Genomic DNA, 18,368 nt, shown 5'->3' with positions numbered 1-18,368 from the left:
TTATCGGTGCATTTCTGGTGATTGCGAGTGGTTTAAAGGTGGTAAGTAAAAGGTTGACTACAAGAGAACGAAGGTGATGTCGTTTGGAGCTAAGCGGAGCTTTGGCTGTCGCAACATGAGGCGCATTTGAGTTAACCTAAACCAAGACGTGGGTCTAGGCGACACTGAAATACACGAGACTGGGTAGACTCTTGCCATTTCTCATATTACTGGAATGGTTATGCTGGTCGAAAATCGAAGCAGAAGCTTCTTTCCATCTCTCACAGGGAATATGATGTTTTCTTTTTGTTTCACTTTATCTCATGGCTTCAAAGGCGCCATCTCAACGCTATGATGCCCTCTTTTGAACTGTCTCCTGCGCAACCTTGGTTGTTGCGTTCACAATCAGCTCGTGCTCATGCGAGTGCACCTTGTCCTTATACTCTTCAAGACTCTCACCCTTCCACTCGATCTCCTTGACTAGGATAGGAGTACCCCTGTCTACCTCAGCAATTACGTAGTGGGCCATGATACCCGAGCGTGTTAGTCGTCCGGCCTTGAATTCATCGTAGGCTCGCTCAATGGCACTGGCTCCGTCAAATTCTCCAGGAAGCGCACTGGAAACGCCGAGTTAGTATCCAAGCAGGTTCTCGGGTAATATATCTGGAATACTGACGGGTGGAGGTTAATAATGTTGATGCCTGCCTTCTTTATGGGATCAAGGAAAGCAGTCGAGAAAACGTGCATCCAGCCAGCAAGAACAATCAGTTCAGGCTTCACCTCTGCTGCTAGGATTTTCTCTGCCAGTGCAGCGTCGTACTTTTGACGGCCCTCAACAACCTTTTGCTCATCTGTCTCTCCCTTCTTCAGGAACCCGCCGCTGATCAGGTTGAAGTATTCCCATGGAATGCCTGGTCATGAGTTAGTTGCTGTGCAAATAGTCATACTGCGTCCACCCTATAGCCCTGTGGCTATGTGATGAATGTCTTACCTGCTTTGTCTGCCCGAACAGTCGCATGCGCATTCTTGCGGTTCACGATGAGAGAAATGATACGACTGTTTGGGAGAGAACCTGAAGAAATCGCATCTATGATGGCTTGAAAATTAGAGCCAAAGCCTGAGGCCATGACAAGAATCCGACATGGTGAGTTATCCTGGCTGGACATTTTGGAGAACCTGGCGAAATAATAGAACGATTTGCGTGAGTTACTAGTTCCAGGGTATCAATCCATCTCCAACTTCAAAACTTTCCCCCTCCAAAAGGGTATCACGTGATGCCGATAGCGGCAGACACAGTTGTTCTGCAATGTTGAGTACTAAGTAAATGCATGAAGGGTCCATTTTATATTTTATTTTGAACCCTGAATTCTTATTTGTCAATGTGCCGTGTTATTTTGTGTCTCAGATTAACAAAGACGATTGTTGGGAAGTTGTTTTCATCATTGGGCGGCAGTGTGAGTGTGGATTAAGGCACTGAATTTACCAAACAAAACAACCTACTCATCTGTCCAGAAAAGAATCTCTCAGTGATATTTTTTCTCGGTGGCTAGGCATATGTATAGGAAATAGCCTTATGATCGTATGAAGTATGTGACTGTGGTGTCTCGAGCTCAAGAATATCCTACAAAAAGACAGTATTAAAATACTGGTGCAGGGTACCTTAAGTGCTGAGGCAGTACTAAGTCAGTGCTTTGACGAGAAAACTAAAACGTCAGAGTTTGAGCGTTACAACATGAAAAAATTGACACAAGAGTCTGTCATGAGATAGCCTAAACTTGATTTACTAATTTTGTCTTTTGTGCTTTCAGTGATCGAGTTTTCTGACACTCTGACTTGGGTCAAAATAGGTGCCACTTAAGTCCAAATCTCGGCTCCCAAGCTTGGACGCCAACTTTAGACAATTCATTTCCGGTTGACCAACTCATGTATATGAATATCCACGTTAAACTGAGACGCCTCTCTCGGCTTATTTCACTTGCCTATTACATTCGCCCCGCTATAGGACTATGCAGTCAAAATGTAGTCCAATGATGTAACTCTGGGCTCACCTTCCCTTCTTGTCATGTCATGTCATATCACGTTCCAATTTCAAACACATTCGGTTTTCAACAAACAATCTTTTCTTTTGCTGCTACAAACGCTTCAACTGTTATCATCTAATGCCCTGACTGATTCGAAATGTGCGCTGAAAACATGCGTACAGGGCGGAGCAAAACGTGAAGGACAAGACCATCTCATGTTCTATCATAGCTTGGCCTTTGCTTCTCCAACCGGCGCCCTACCCTTTGCGAGCTCGTCGCACAATACCAAGGGACGTCCGCCTCTGCTTCCATCCTGCGTCATCAACCCATTATACACGCCGTTTGTTTCTCTTCCAACGCCATCGTTCTTCATCTCCCTCCAGCGCCACTTCTCGCCAAGCTCGCCGCCCTGGCCTTGCAGGACATCGGCAATCTTCTCACCAAGGTTGGGGAGGAACTTGTATCCGTGTCCACTGTCTCCTGTCGCGACAAAGAGTCCCTTCCAACCTGGGTGGTAGTCTATGAGCCACTCGCCGTCGCGTGTGTCGGAGTACCAGCAAATTCGAGCCTCCTTCCATGGCCGGGTTTCTAGGCCACGGACAGGACACAAGTCCTTGAGGGCACGGCGGAGATCTTTGTCGGCCTCGACAGAAAGAGGGTTTTCCGAAGAGTTGCGGGATGTGTAGGGCTGAGATGCGATGAAAGCCTCTCTCTTGTCGTTGGGGGATGGAGGAAGGGCGTTGGTGATCTTAACAGGGTTGATATATCCGAATGTGTGGCGGGCAACCTTGAGCACGTTGTTTCGTGGGGGGATGAGGAACAACCCGGTGCTGAGGTTTAGCACCACAGGGAAGTTATCCAGACGTTTCTGCTCCTCTGGTGTAATGTCCATGTATGTGACTGCATGGCCAGTAGCCTCTGTTCTACCTCGAAGGTCAACAAGCGAACCCGACCAAGCACCCGCAGCTACCATGACCACTTCGGCCTTGAGGACCTTGGAGTCGCTGAGCTTCGCGCCGGTAACGCGGTCGCCCTCTGTCACAAGCTCTGTGACCTTGCCGTTGACGAACTCGATACGTCCTGTGGCACTGGCCTGCTTGTAGAGCCACTTCATACCCTCTCCGGCATCGGCCCAACCAGAGTTACCGTTTAGGTAGCCCCAGTCTCCAGGATATCCGTCCGTACCAAGGAATTCTTGTAGTGCTTTGGTGCTCTCCAGCTTCTGGATCTTGTCCATGGGCAGGCCGGTTTGCGCCGCGATCAATTCGACGTTCTTCGCACTCTCCTTGGTATAGTCCATGCCTGACTTCTTCATCTTAAAGTCCTTTGGTGTTTCGCTTGCGCAAAGGACAAAGCCAGACTCGGAATACCGTCCCTGACCGCCGACTTCGTCGTCGCCTTGCTTTCGCCATTCCTTCTGCGCTTCGGCGGCGAGCGCAGCGTAGTGTGGGTCCGAGTAATCGGCTCGTACGATTCGGGACGAGTCTACACTGGCACCATCCTCAGGAGGGAACTGGCCAGCGCATTCTTCGACGATGGTGATCTTGGTGTTGGAGTATTGAGGTCGCTTGGTCAAAGCCCAGGCTGTACCGAGGCCGAAGACGCCAGAGCCGACAATAAGGATGGAGGAGGGAGCACCAGACATTGCGACAGACAGATGAGAAGTGAATTGCAGGTTGGAGAGAAGAACACAAGCTTCCTGCAAGAGAACAGTCACTTATCTACGAGACGATCAACAAAAGAAAGTCTAGATGAGCCGACGAATTCGAAAGACTTTTCCCCGTTCCCACACCGATCCCGGCGCTGGCCGGCTGGGGAGGCGTCGTCAAAAAGACTAAACAGAACTAAAGAATCGGCTGATTAACATTAGGCCCGCCGAAGACCGGGGTTAGCCTCCTGGTTGACCTTGAAGGATGCCATTATTGGAAGGGCACGCGAGTGGGCCCAGGCGCGGTGAGCACAATCCTTCTTATCGTTATCGCACGAGCATGCACATTTCAAACTCGAAAAACATCAAAAAGGCTACAGTTTGAGGAGAGAACTTGAACTTTATTTCTATCTCACTACTGTGAAAAACTGCTCAACTGGAGACTTTTCTCGCAGATGTTGGTTCAAGTCATCGCGGTAATGACCACATGCTTGTCGCCTTGCCACAAATATTTGCTCAAGGCTTGCTCCCCTTTGTGCTCGCTCACAAGCCCGTTCCAGAGCCTGTGTTTCTTTCTTTGAACCACCAAAAGGGTCCATTTCAACGATCCCTCAACTTTGTTTCATCAGCCCCTCTCAACTCAACGGATCCCTTCATGAAATATTAAAGCGCTCAAGTCAACTGAGCGCGCGCGCCGCAGTACCGGCGCAAGCAATCTATGAGATGTGTCGCGGGATGAGTATCTTATCTTTTTCCCCTGAACCGAAATCCCTCGTGAATACCCCCTGCCGAACCACCCCTCCCAACGCCAATGCAATGCAGAAAAGATTCAAAATGGTACAAACGCAAATCTCTGGCTTCCAGCCTGGGCGTCAAGACCAGGTGGAAACCAGAGACTTTAAAAGCAATCGTGGTATCGTGACGGTTTGTGTCTAATCATACACGTCGATAAGATAGTAGTGATGTGATGTGTCGGGTAAGAGATGGCATGATGGCACCTTAGACCTTTCGGAAATCTTTCAAGGGTTAGTATTGTATTTTCAAGAATCATGTAAGAAGTAAACAAACCTTGCAGCACAGGATAGATCATCTCGAAAGCCTGGTAGATTTCCTCACGGACTTTCGCACCAGTCAAGACGATCTTTCCACTAACGAAGATAAGTAGCACAATCTTGGGCTTTATCATGCGGTAGATAAGACCAGGGAACAACTCAGGTTCGTAAGAACTGAAATTGTGATGGCGAGATGCCAAACCCTCAAGTCGAATAGGGAACTTGATGTCGCAAGAGCCAACAATGTTCTGAATCTTGAAGTCGGTGAACTTGGCGTTGAAGCCGAGCTTCTGGATGATACGGGCGTACTTTCTGGAAGCCAGCTTCGAGTCATCCTCAGACTTAGCACCAGTGACAACCATCTTGCCGGAGGCAAAGATCAGGGCAGTCGTCTTGGGTTCACGAATTCGCATGATGACGGCAGCGAAACGCTGGGTATGTTAGCTACTTGTTTATGCTCAGCGTACACGTAGTGACTGATGTACCTTAGGGTTGTACTCTGCGTTACGCGCGTGCAGAGCGATGGTCTTGAGGTCCAAACGGCAGTCAAGGTTCACTGTAGCCACGATGTTCCTTTAAAGTTGCGAGATAAGCCTCACTGAGCATAAAAAAGTCACTCAGGAGGATACATACTGTAGAGTAGGAGTGATTCCACTGGGTCCTTGAGTAGCAGCAGGCGTCGCGACAGGCGTTGCGGGAGCCACCCCGTTGCCATTTGCCGCCTGCTGGCCATTGTGAGGGGGTTGCTGAGTAGCATCGCCGTTGCCGACAGGCGGCGGTGTGAGCTCGTTGGTTGCTCCAGGGAACGACAGCGAACCAGGCGCAGTGAACGCCTTGGCTTGCGCCGCGTTGGACGGGTGTGTCTGGATGCCTTCCATGATTGGAGTCGGTATCAAGAAGTGTCAACGGTTAGGAACAATCGCTGAACAGATCTATGAGCAGACTGATGTTAGCATCGTGTATTAGATGAGAAACAATCGTGCATCCTACCCTCAGAGGTAGATGCGATCGTGATGTAGATAATGCAACGGGATACAGAAAATGCAGCGCCGTTGGTATGATGCGGAAGGGAAGTTGGAAAAAGTGAGAAGAAGCCGGCCTTTTATAGGCGGGGTGGGGCAGTGCAGTGATTCATGGGGACCTACCAATAGCGGGAGAGAAACAAGTGAATGTGTCCCCTACAAAGAAACTGACCCAGCAATTGAATGAGATTGTTCTTGGAAAGCGTCGAATAAAACGATCCGATGCAGAACGGTAAAGAAGACGGTCGGGTTTTTTTGGTAGGCGATATTGAGAATATCGACCAAAGAATTAGGTATTGGAAGACCACGAGCTTCTTTCACTTCACAGCAGCTTCTTGGTTTTTTTTTTTTTTTTGCGGTTTCTTTCTTTTATTGTTGTCTACAACAGCACAACGATTCGGATGTGACGATGACGGGTGTCGGCGGGGATCGCTTCGTTCCGGTCGTCGGTGATATCGATTGCGCGCAAGGGAGCGAAGAGGAAAAGGAACGTGTTTCAGTTCGTTCTTGTGACCTGGCTGATTAGGGTGTCTGCACCAAGGTCTTTTCTTGCTGTGCTAGAGAGTGGGATCACGTTTGCAATAGAGCAAGGTCGTGACGTAGAGACAAAGAGAACAGACAATGACCTTTTATCTCAAAGAGATGTGAGGCTGTGATATTGTCCTAGGTGATTGAGGTTGGTTAGGTAAGGGAGGTGTGATGTGGGGTGTGACGTCGTGGGGTGAGTATGAATAAAAATGAATGGCCGGACGTAAGTGGTTGGTACGTAGGGCCGTCAGTCGGGACTTCCGGGCAGGTCTTTCGAAACAGGCGGGCGAGGGGAGGGCTGGCTACTTATAATTTTGGGCAAAGGCTGTTCAGGCAGGACACCCCAGGCAACAACACAACCTGTGGCGGCGACGCTGGCAGGCTTGGCGTGCGCTAGTCTACACACTAAACTCTGTCGGTCCAATCAAACACTTTTGCGACGCTGACTTTATCTCCTTTCTTCTCACACACGCACCCCAAGTTCAAGGCTTAAGCCCCTGAAGTATCGCTATAACAGACTCAAAGTTGATGTACAAGTGACTTTTCGACTCGAACCTCGGATTTAGGTTACCTTCTCCAGTGCATGGCCTAGCACCTGCAATGCACTGAATAGCCCTGCAACGCAAAACAAAACTCTTCCGGATCGCCACTACTACCTACAAGCAAGCAGGCAGGCAATGTGCCCTGCTGCCCGATGTAGGCCATGTAGCGGCTCACTCTCAGCCTGTCATGTCCAGTACTCACTGAGAAGCAAGAGATCATGAGGAAAGAATCGTGCCCAAGCGTGATGGTCTATCCGGCATGTGTCCGTACACAGAAAACCTGGCTGCAGATGTAAAGAGAAGAAGAAAAAAATAGAAAAGAGTACATGAGAAGGGAAAGTATTGGGATAGCTTACCACTGTTCTTGCTTTGTCTCATCTTGTTTTTTTCTCTTTCTTTCTGTTTCTCTCCTAATTAATCAAAGGGAGGGACGCATGCTTCCTGTAGCCCCTAGCGTGACCGAGCATGTCTGGCGCGGTCAGCCCACCTGTCTCTTCCCTCTCGTTTCTTTTCCTGTCGTCATCTTCCCCCTGGACTTTCTTTTCTGTCCCTCCGTCACCTCACCTTACCTCTCACCTCCTCTTCCTCCCTAACAACCCACAAACCTCACCTCAACCTGCAGGTCGAAGAAGCAGCCACCGGCATATCAGCATGATGTTCGATTTGAAAAGCGACACCAGACCACACGAGGACAACTTCACGGCCGAGATCGGATAAAGATAAAACAGCACAACAGTAAAAGCGAACGACGAGAACCGGCACCGAGCGAATCACCATGGACGAAAACGAAGCCCAACAGTGACGGGAACGACCACTTCAGGCGGGAAAGGCGGGCACCGGGATCCAGCAACAAGCAGAGCCTGACTTGACCTGGACTGGGCCGACTGGCTTGACTCAAGCCGGAATTTGCAACGACAACAGCACGCAATCCGGAGGCGATAAAAGCGTCACAGCGCCTATCCATGGAGCCGTCAAATGCCTGTGGACCTCGGATACGGGTTGAAATTATGGACCGGGGGGGCTAGTCCGACGCGGCGTGGTTGGTTACTTTTCGGCCTTTTCAGTCACTCATTTTAGATGCGACTCCTCTCACCTTCAGTCTGATTGCACTGGTCCGTTAGCGTACCAAGATCACACCCGTTGCTCCAATCACAACCGCATACCCCCGTCGGCGTCGGAGCAGACACCCACTACCTTCAAGTTCCAGCCATGCCCGGTCCTGTCAAACCCTCTTCTCGCCCCCGTGGGACTCTTATCCCAACCAACTCTTGCCAACCACCACCAACAACATTACGGGACCCTGAAACACGCTCTGCCCCCTTCACTGATAATTTCCTCAGTCCACGCGCCCTCCATCGCGACGCGTCGTCACTCTGGCAGCCTGCGAGGCCTGTGTGGTCGAATGTTGCTGATAGCGATGATTGTCTCGCAAGCGTCTCATCTTTTTCAGAAACATTATGCCATGGTCAGAAGGTTCTGCAGAAAACCACTCTCGGCATAATCCAACCTGCTCAACGAACACACAAAGCCTGGTTTCCGGCCACACCGCAAAGCAGATTTTTCGCCCAGGCGGCGGCAACCAGCAGGCAAGGTAGGCTGTGGGTTTTATGTCCTTGGTGTGCCCTTTCTCTTTGTAGCCCCAGCCGCCCGCTGACTTAGTGAGTCATTCCACTCTGGCCAACCATGGATCAGTCCACACCCCAATCCCAATCTGCCCCCTCGCAGTGCTAGGGAGGCTGGCTCTGTGCGTCCACTAGCTGGCTTTTTGCATCATGTACTCAGTACATTGACTCTTTGGCAGTTGCCTTTTAAAATTTGCAGTCGTCATGATGGTTCAGTTTTTGATCTTCATTCATTCCCCATCATCATCATCATCATCATCATCATGTGTCGGTTTATGCTTCAACTCTTGGTTTGAGGTTTAAGCTTGTTTATATTATGATGACTGGTTGTGGATTCGAAACTCTACTGTCTGGGTCTAGAAAGTTGAGTGTCGTGGTTCATGAAAACCCCAGTCCGCATTGAGGACACGTTCCAGGATGCTACGGGCAATTTGACGCCAAATGGTGACACGAAAATTTTGATTGTCAAGGATCGCCGAGCACCGTTACCTTTTACGAGAAGGCGCCCCAGAGCTGGGGGCTACTTTGAGAAGTACCTCACTAACAATTTCCTTGTTTCGCAACACGCTCCCACTCTGGTCCAAGACTTGGTCTGGATGCCGACTCCACTTTCACTGAATGCTTAAAACCATTTCTGTCCAAAAGGTCCTACCTAACCAACCTGCCAGCCTCACTGGACATTCTCTGGGCTTCGACCAGGATCTATCATGTCTTGCAAGCCTCATGGCAAGGTGGCCACATTCTGACTGACTCGACACTGCAAAGTTCGTTCACTTAGAAGAAGTCCTATGGCACAGAGTCTTCGCTGTCGATGATTGTTTTACATGTGATTATGGAAAAGAAAGAAAGACAAATTTGTTGAGAAAAGTATTTTTTTCTAGATAATTTCTGGTTGCTACATTAACAATATTCTTATTCGCCTTTATCTTTCAGCCACGGAAGGGTCGATGTTTAAACCAGATAGCTCTTGTTTCAATCTATTCATACCCGCGGAAACCGCAAGGACCAGGTGCTCTCTGCGGGATCGGAGATTGTAGATTTTGTCTTGACCGTTGGCTCACCCACTGATCCTATTGATAAGATAAGGCCAAGTCCCATCACCTCCATGCGGCTCAAAAGTCGGTGTTCTGTACGCTTGCTGCCGGCTAAAAGAGGTAACTCTCCGTTGGCTTAGTACTCTGTAGCTGTGTGTAGCTGTGGAGTGTTCTGTTGTTCCTCCATAACCCCAGATGCTTTCTTACAGATACCTATCCGGGTAAGGGCGGGTCTGCAACAGAGCTGATTTTGAGCAGAATGAATGCACTCTATTAAGAAGGATTAATCATAGACAACAGGTTTCGCAAACGATAGCCAAGTAATAAATATAACAACATAAAGACATTCCAACTGCGTACTAATATGTTCCTAAAGGCTTGCATCGTTAAATCTGGAAAATCGTCAAAATGCTGTCTTTATTCTATACCTGCCATCCTGACTAGACCCCTCATCCTCCCACTAGGTTATCTACTCATTGAGGTCTGCCTGCCACTTCTCCAAAAAAAACAGTCCTCCACCTCTTTTCTGATTTTCATCCTGATCAACCCTCCCCTTCTCTCGCCAATTGTCCGCCTACAATCTCCTGTCTTCGAGCAAGATGCTGTCCGCTACTTCTGTGGCCATCCGCGCTGGCGCTCGACGAGCTGCTCCCCGCTTTGCTGCTCGCGCTGTTAGTGTCAAGACTGCGTCAACCACGCTCCGATCCATCGACGTCAGCGCCAGCCGAACCCTTTCGACCACACGAGCTCTCGCCTCGTCGCTTGCTCGTGACAGGACTCGGGAGATTGTTGCGCAGACAATCAACAGCATTGGAAGCAAGCGGGAGGGTGAGCAGTATCTGAAGCTCTTCACCTCGGTTGAGTCACAGAAGTTTGCCGTCATCAAGGTCGGCGGTGCTATTCTCACCGAATACTTGGACGAGCTTTGTCGCAGTCTGCTATTCTTGACCGAATTGGGATTGCTTCCAGTGATTGTCCACGGCGCCGGTTAGTATATCATGCTCTCATAGTACTGGTTCTGACAATCATGGTCGTAGGACCTCAGCTCAACAACTTGTTGGAGGCTGCTGGTGTTGAGCCCCAATTCGAAGAGGGTATCCGAATTACAGATGCCAAAACTCTTGGTGTTGCTCGAAAGCTGTTTCTTGAAGAGAACCTGAAGCTTATCGACCGCCTCGATGAGCTTGGAATCGCAGCCCGATCCATTAGTGGCGCTTTTATCGCCGATTATCTCGACAAGGACAAGTGGCAGTACGTTGGAAAGATCACAAAGGTTAACAAGGAGGCTATTGAGAACTCTATCGAGGCCGGCTATATCCCCGTCCTTACTTCTATGGCCGAATCCGAGGATGGCCATCTCCTCAATGTCAACGCCGATGTCGCAGCGGCCGAGCTTGCTCGCGCTCTTGAGCCATTGAAGGTCGTTTATCTGTCTGAGAAGGGTGGATTATACAATGGTGATGGAGAGAAGATCTCTGTTATCAACCTGGACGCCGAGTTCGACCATTTGATGAGCCAGCCCTGGTGCCGATATGGAACCAGACTCAAGATTCGCGAGATCAAGGATTTGTTGGATACTCTGCCTCGCAGCTCGTCTGTTGCCATTATCCACCCCAGTGATCTCCAGAAGGAACTCTTCACCGACTCCGGTGCCGGAACTCTGATCCGCCGAGGAGACAAGGTCCGCAAGGTTTCTTCTTTCGGTGAGATCGAGGACGTGGCCAAGTTTAAGGAGGCTTTGATCCGCGACCGCCAGGGTATGGACGCCGAGGCTACCGTCGATCGCTTTGTCGACCAGCTCAAGGATAAGAAATTTGATGCCTACTACGACGATGGAATGCAGTGCTTAGCCATTGTCCTGCCTGCTAGCGAGGAGCGAGCTATTGCTACGCTTGCTACCTTGAACATCACCAAGTCTGGATGGTTGAGCAACATCGCCGAGAACGTCTTTGCTTCCATCAAGAAGGATCACCCCAGCCTGGCCTGGACTGTCAGCGAGGAGGACGAGAACCTGACTTGGTTTTTCGAGAAGGCCGATGGAACCTTCAACAGAAACGGGAATGTCCTGTTCTACTATGGATGCGATCTCCGCTCCGAGGCTCTCGTTCCCGTTTTCGAGGACTTTAAGGCTCATGGCCGTGCCATGCTCGGTGATGCCAACCTGGAGTCCCGGCTTCGTGACGCTGCGAAGACTACTAGCGAGAGTTTGAACGCCTCGCAAAGCCGAAACTAATTAAGTTGTGTAGAGTGGAGTGGTTTGGTCAACAAGACTAAGGTGTTGTTTTGGGATTTATTCGGAATGGGGAACTTTGTACATAAGCCAGAGGATGTAACAATACCAACTTCTTATACTGACATCTTTTGTGACCTCGAATCTGTAATAATGAACTCGTTGTTGTTCTAAATTCACCGGCTTTTGGCTCCACATCAAGTAAGACATGCTGATATTTGGCAGCTCGACCTCTACTCCAATATGCTCCGAAAGACAAATCCTTTCCATCTTTTACATGTGGCCTTGTGCCAAATTTGCTTTCCCCAACACGCCACGTATGCATCCAGGTATATAAATCAGGTATCATACAAAATTAACAATAAAAAAGAGAGTTCTTGATAGAACATGTGTTTGCTTTTCTTAGGTCATGTAGTACTTGGGACCCTCGCCTCCCTGTGGCACTTGCCAGTTGATATCCTGGTGAGGCGCCTTGATATCACATGTCTTGCAGTGGATACAGCTATTGCAATGTTAGTTATCAAGTTTCCAATTCAAAATCGAAGCATGAGTATAAATCGACTTACTTTTGTGCGTTGATTTGGAATCGAACGCCATGGGGCTTTGATTCATCCTCAACATACTCGTAAACGCCAGCTGGGCAGAATCGGTTCTCCATGCCCTTGTAAGGCGGGTATGTCGACTCGGTGTGGGCGTCCCAATCCTTGACTTGAAGGTGAACGGGCTGGTCTTCCTCGTGGTTGGTTCCAGTACGGGAGACACTTGTCAAGATATCAAAGGTGAGCTTGCCGTCGGGCTTCTCGTATTCGATCTTGGGAACCTTGTCGGCGTGAAGAGTGGACGCGTGGTCGGGGGTCTTGTGCTTGAGCGTCCAAGGGACTCGGCCCTTGAAGACATAGGCTTCAAGACCGGAGTACATTATACCGCCGTAAAGACCGAGAGGGGTATGGAAAGATGGCCGCATGTTACGGACCTCGTGGAGCTCCTTCCAGATAGAAGAGTCCCGAAGCTTGTTCTCGTAGTCGTACAGGAAGACTGTGCCTTCGTCAGTCTTCTCGCTAAGAGCAGTCCATGCTGCCTCGGCGGCCAGCATGCCTGACTTCATGGCATTGTGTGTGCCCTTGACTTTGGGAACGTTGACGAAACCAGCTGAGTCACCAATGAGCGCACCACCAGGGAAAGCAACCTTGGGGATGGACTGGAAACCACCCTCAATCAGAGCACGGGCACCGTACGAAATGCACTTTCCACCCTCGAGAACATCGCGGAAAAGAGGGTGTCGCTTGAGCTTCTGGAACTCTTGGTACGGCGACATCCATGGGTTTGTGTAGTCAAGCGAGGTGACGAGACCGATCTGAACAAGGTTTTCACCAAAGTGGTACATGAAGGAGCCACCATACACGTCCTTGGGCAATGGATAGCCCATCGAGTGCACAACCAGACCCTTTTCAAACTTGGCGGGGTCAATCTCCCAGACTTCCTTGACACCAAGACCGTAAGTCTGGTGCTGGCTATCCCTTCGCAAGTCGAATTTGTTGATAACCTGCTTGCTCAAACTTCCGTGGCAACCTTCGCCAAACATGGTTACTCGGGCGTGGAACTCCATGCCTCGCTCAAAGGTTTCTTTGGGCTTACCGTCGCGGCCAACACCAAGATCGTTGGTGGCAACACCCTTGACAGAGCCATCTGCATGGTAGACAACCTCGGAAGCAGCAAAGCCAGGGTAGACCTCAACACCGATCTCTTCGGCACGCTCGCCAAGCCACTTGACGAATTGATTCAAGCTGACGATGTAGTTTCCATGGTTGGTCATCTGGGGAGGCGCAGGGATAGGAATGGCAGAGTTCTTGGTGAGGAATCGCATACGATCGGTGCCGGCGGGAGTGGCGTGTTCGAATCGGTTGGGGTTGTTCTCGTCGAGCCAGTCGGGGAACAACTCATTGATGGCGGTAGGCTGGATGACAGCTCCGGAGAGGATATGAGCGCCGAGATCGCCAGCCTTTTCCAAGACAAGCACGCGGAAGTCCTCGTTTCCAGCGTCACTGGCGAGCTGCTTAAGACGAATAGCAGCGCTGAGACCAGCAGGACCGCCTCCTACAATGCAGACATCAACCTCGTCAGACTCGCGTTCGACAGTGGCGGGGTCGAAATCTGTGTCGTCGTCTCGGAGTCTCGAAGTTGTGCTAAAGGCGCGAGCGGCCATTGGTACTTTTGCAGCGGACCATAATGCCGTACTCGTTCTCCTTGTAAGAGATGATCTGGCAGCGATTGTGGCAGGGGAAAAGGTTGATCTGGCGGGACGCAGCTGAGTTCGAGAAAGCACTTGCGAGCTGCGCTGGACGCATCGCGAAACTGGCCGTGGGGCGGGCATGATGACAAGAGGGACTAAATTGAGTTGTTCAGCCACCAGGAAAAGAAGACGGCTAGAAGGAAGAAGCAAAGGAAGAAAAGAATGCTTTGAGGAGGAGAGAAATGTCCTGGGGCCAGCGGCGACTAAAGCAACTTTCCGCCGATGACTTTATTTCTTTCCTGGTGCGATGGTCTCGTTAGTCTAGCAAGGTAGTGGGGGTGTACGATGCCGTTTTTTGACAATTATCTCGTCATTTATTGGCTCCTTGGTGGGTGTCGTTGTAGAGCCTGGGGCTTTGGTTTCCGGCTTCTATCTACCATCTATACATTATCCTCGGATCTCTACCTAGGTCGTTCTCAACTGAGATCATAGCTATATACTGTGATCATTGTTCTTTTAGATCAGACAGACTCTGCTTTGGTACAGCGTGTCTAGGTAGTTGGAATCATCCAGCTTCGTTGGTGATTCTCAAGGCTTTCACCGGCAATCGGCTGTATATAACCGAGGCCACAATCCATAGTCAGAATGTCTTAAACTCGGTTGATCAGCATCGCATTTGGTTCTCAGATAACCTGGGGTAGCCGTGGCCAAGGTTAGCATGTGCAAGTCGAGGCTAATGTCATCATACAGGTCACATGCGCTTTCTATACTGCAGGGTGACTTTGTTCTGCTTCAAGAATCGCCATGTTCAACATCATTCGTCCTAGTGACTTACTCGACTTGATCGATTATAGTTGTTGATTGACTCTCATGAATGTCCATCCATCTTGCAAGGGTCCATGATCAATTACGTCAATTCGATGCTCCAAGCGTTCGGTATTTCGATGCTTGTTCCCGATGCTTTGGTTCGGCTTAACGTACTCTTTTGCCGCGGTATTGGGTCTTGGGGTATTAGCGGATTGCTTCGGTACAGGCTGTGTCCTATGATTCTTGAAACTAAACTCGCACGCTGGTTACCCTATATGTACAGTCGAATAATTATTTGTCAAACTATACGACGCAGTACCTCGGAAATATATGGTCTGAATGCTACTAAATGAGTCGATATTTATTACTATTATCAATGACACTGTTTTTGTTGTAAAATGGCCAAGTGGAGGAAAAGCGTTGCATTATTATTAAACGTCCATTCTACAAACACCAAACTTCGAAGGAAGAGGGAGACCCATACAATGAAACCTCAATTCACGGCCATATCCTAGAATATACTGTCGTCGAAGAGGATTGGTAACCAGTATCAACGCGAAAACCATTTCCAGACCACTGGCAACTTGTTCTACCTGAATACCAACTTATATCAACGGTTTCATGAACCAATATCTAACCATTTGATATTCAGCACAGGACGCGCCACTATCCGCCAGCTCAGTCAATGTGCGGCGAACACCATCGTGAGTCATATCAATCCATTCAGACGATGAACAAATCCTCTGAGCCCAGAGAACAACAGTGAATTCCGGGTCAATCAAGATGGCTGTAGGCCAAGGATGCACCTCTATAAAAGGCAGAACCTCAAAGAAGAGACCAAAGTTAGCTTGGTTTACTAGCCTGAGGCAGTCTTCTCTGATGAGGTAGTTTGGGGGGAGGAAAACGTCGAACGCAGACATTGTCTTTCGTACGAGCTAGGACCGAGTGAGCTGCCTGATTTGATGCAATGGTACACAGGATCTTGTTTCAGCTGGTGATTTGTGCATTGTCGTCCAGGCTGAGCGGGCGTTATATTTATGTTTCAGGATACACCGATACAACCACAGGTAAGAGAACTGATTAGTCTGTGCATCGCGGTATCAATGATGCATTTTGTCACGAACACAAGGTAGTTATGGTAGCCGTGACGGCTTGTATCCATGATTCTGGCTGTGAAGAAGGCGATGATGGAGTACGTGAAACACTCTGGGTACATCTCGAGACATATGCTAAGCCCGTTTGAATAGAGGACAGAGATATATGAGACTGGCTACCTTTCCATGCCTAGCAGGCAAGGTGCAACAAAGATCACCTATCAAATGACAGAAAACATGCAGTTCTCTTAAGCATAGACTTTAGCCTCGAAGCTGATCCAGGAACAATCCATCGTGTTGCATCACTTCCCCAACTTCAACCCATCTTGGTCCTAGTCAGGGGTCAAGGATTACTTGCTGATCTCCACCAACACTCCCAAAAACCACTAGTTAGACCAGACCCTGAATTGTCCCCCCCTAAAAGTGAAGTCAGTAGTACTAAGGCAGCTGAAGTCCTCGTTTCAGTCCATGCAAAACAACTGACCAACATGTTTCTTCTTCCACGCTGAACAACGTCAAATGACGGAAACATGTCCAAAATGTACCGTCTTGTTTCGTTCTTTCTAGGCGTAGCAGCTGTTTCTGCTAATTGTCCCAATTACGAGAAATTCGCCCGTGAGCGGCACGAGCCCCTCTCATCCGGGCGCTATGCGTTCCCGCTTCAACGTCCCAGCAAAGACTGTCGCACTCATTCAGTGCCAGCGGTTGAGCATGTAATTTACGAGGAAATGGATCAAGCTATTGGCGATCCAGATCTTTATCGTTTGTTTTTGAATACATGGCCAAACACTTTGGATACAACCGTGCCGTGGAGGGGTGTGTCGGCGGATAACGCTAAAGAAGAGGTTTGATAGCATCACGAAGTTGAGATCGTGCCATTGACTGACATACGCACTTTAGTTAGCATTTATCACCACAGGTGACATCAATGCTTGTTGGGGACGCGATAGTGCAAACCAGTTGCAGTCATACAAATCTATTCTGTCCTCCTCCGACGATATCGCTTCTCTATTCCGTGGTGCAATTAATCTTCAAGCCCGATACCTCACAAAAGCACCCTTCTGCAACGCCTTTCATCCCCCGCCCGAAGCCAATTTGCGCCGAGCAAAGCGGTCGGTGCAGCCTCGAGATACTGTCAGTCCGAAATACGATCCCAACTTTGTCTTCGAATGCAAGTACGAGCTGGACACCCTCGCCGCCTTTCTCCAGCTATCATGGGACTACTATGAAGAAACGGAAGACGGCGACTTCTTTGGGAAGTTTGGCTGGGTCGAGGCAGTTAGGAAGATCCTCAAAGTCGCTGAGCGCATGCAGGAGGGAACATATGACGAGCAAGGTATGGTCCAGAAGCCAGCCTACAGTTGGTTGCGTAATGCGGATAGTGCTTCAGAAACGGTCTCCAACCATGGCCATGGAGCGCCTGTGAAAGGCCACATTGGGCTTGTGCGCAGCTTCTTCCGACCATCTGACGATTCCTGCATCTACCAGTACTTGATACCCGCAAACATGATGTTTTCGAGGTATCTCACCTCATGCGCCAAGATAATGAGACCTCTTGACGAGAAATTGGCCAAGAAGATGGAGGCTATGGCAAGCGGTATTGAGTACGGTATCAACCAGCATGCTATTATTCAGCATCCTGTATACGGGGAGATGTACGCCTACGAGATTGACGGATTTGGATCCTACAGTCTCATGGACGACGCGAATTTGCCTTCTCTTCTTAGTATCCCGCACATGGGCTACAAGCCAGCTTCGCAGCACGTCTACGACAACACACGTGCTTTTGTTCTCAGTCCATCTAACCCATACTACGCACGAGGGCCAGTCCTAAACGCCACAGGCGGACCGCATCTCGGCCCTGGTATGGCGTGGCCTATGGGACTTATCGTTCAGCTCCTGACGAGCGATGACGATGACGAGATTGTCGATGGCATTCGTCAGTTGATGAACTCAACGAGTGGACTTGGTCTCATACACGAGACAGTTAACAGCTTCAACGAGAAGCACTGGACGAGATCATGGTAAGTTGTGCTTACGCAAGTCATGGGTAAGATTGGTGCTGACAGAAATTAGGTTCTCGTGGGCCAATGGCTTGTTTGGCCAAATGATTCTGGACTTGTATAAGAGAAAGCCAACGTTAATAGCTAGGAGTTACCAGGACGTCGGAAATGTTTAAATGAACACGTATACGTTGGGGCACTGGACAATGGTTGCCCTCGGCGTATCAATAAGATTGGCCGCTGGAAGCATAAGAGACGACATTTGTAGGTCAATTTATGCTTTTTAGACCAGACTTCTTCTCAAGCTTCCTATTTTATACCCTAAAACTCTGATTTTGTATTGCGCGAGAATATGGTTGCTTCTTTGGACTGTGACTCCAAGTTACAGGGCGACGAAAAAAGTCAGTATTGGACCTTGGAAATCGTGGCAATCGTGAAAAGCCATCAAATACCCCCAAAACATTGAGGTCGACTTTTCTGTTACACACTAGACATTGATCACAGCGAAGAAGACATGTCAAAAAAGTGTTATCATGATGCGTTTACTGTATGCCTA

General features: G+C 49.3%; 6 protein-coding genes across 6 annotated transcripts, besides 1 other annotated feature; 2 read left to right on the top strand and 4 right to left on the bottom strand.

Moving 5' to 3' along the window:
- Window positions 1–328: 328 nt before the first annotated feature.
- FPSE_05038 (uncharacterized protein) lies at window positions 329–1,145 on the bottom strand (the record flags this gene model as incomplete). The annotated part of the gene is made up of 3 exons (XM_009258156.1): window positions 329–596; window positions 656–890; window positions 971–1,145. The coding sequence occupies 3 exons, from the start codon at window positions 1,143–1,145 to the stop codon at window positions 329–331; spliced, it is 678 nt and encodes a 225-aa protein (XP_009256431.1).
- Window positions 1,146–2,223: 1,078 nt separating this feature from the next.
- Window positions 2,224–3,645, bottom strand: FPSE_05037 (uncharacterized protein; the record flags this gene model as incomplete). Its single annotated transcript, XM_009258155.1, has 1 exon — window positions 2,224–3,645. One exon carries the CDS (start codon window positions 3,643–3,645, stop codon window positions 2,224–2,226), a length of 1,422 nt encoding a protein of 473 aa, XP_009256430.1.
- Window positions 3,646–4,647: 1,002 nt separating this feature from the next.
- Window positions 4,648–5,578, bottom strand: FPSE_05036 (uncharacterized protein; the record flags this gene model as incomplete). The annotated part of the gene is made up of 4 exons (XM_009258154.1): window positions 4,648–4,664; window positions 4,717–5,131; window positions 5,186–5,273; window positions 5,334–5,578. 4 exons carry the CDS (start codon window positions 5,576–5,578, stop codon window positions 4,648–4,650), a joined length of 765 nt encoding a protein of 254 aa, XP_009256429.1.
- A 3,074-nt stretch (window positions 5,579–8,652) lies between these two features.
- Window positions 8,653–8,679: a microsatellite.
- Window positions 8,680–10,047: 1,368 nt separating this feature from the next.
- On the top strand, window positions 10,048–11,681 carry FPSE_05035 (uncharacterized protein; the record flags this gene model as incomplete). Its single annotated transcript, XM_009258153.1, has 2 exons — window positions 10,048–10,435; window positions 10,486–11,681. 2 exons carry the CDS (start codon window positions 10,048–10,050, stop codon window positions 11,679–11,681), a joined length of 1,584 nt encoding a protein of 527 aa, XP_009256428.1.
- Window positions 11,682–12,080: 399 nt separating this feature from the next.
- FPSE_05034 (uncharacterized protein) lies at window positions 12,081–14,049 on the bottom strand (the record flags this gene model as incomplete). Its single annotated transcript, XM_009258152.1, has 2 exons — window positions 12,081–12,180; window positions 12,245–14,049. 2 exons carry the CDS (start codon window positions 14,047–14,049, stop codon window positions 12,081–12,083), a joined length of 1,905 nt encoding a protein of 634 aa, XP_009256427.1.
- A 2,299-nt stretch (window positions 14,050–16,348) lies between these two features.
- FPSE_05033 (uncharacterized protein) lies at window positions 16,349–17,988 on the top strand (the record flags this gene model as incomplete). Its single annotated transcript, XM_009258151.1, has 3 exons — window positions 16,349–16,654; window positions 16,710–17,833; window positions 17,886–17,988. The coding sequence occupies 3 exons, from the start codon at window positions 16,349–16,351 to the stop codon at window positions 17,986–17,988; spliced, it is 1,533 nt and encodes a 510-aa protein (XP_009256426.1).
- Between the last annotated feature and the right edge of the window lie 380 nt (window positions 17,989–18,368).

The sequence above is a fragment of the Fusarium pseudograminearum genome, chromosome 2, assembly GCF_000303195.2.
Source record: "Fusarium pseudograminearum CS3096 chromosome 2, whole genome shotgun sequence".
NCBI classification, from domain to species: Eukaryota; Fungi; Ascomycota; class Sordariomycetes; order Hypocreales; family Nectriaceae; genus Fusarium; species Fusarium pseudograminearum.
Note: the sequence above shows the minus strand (reverse complement) of the source record. Positions and strands in the feature narration are given on the sequence as shown.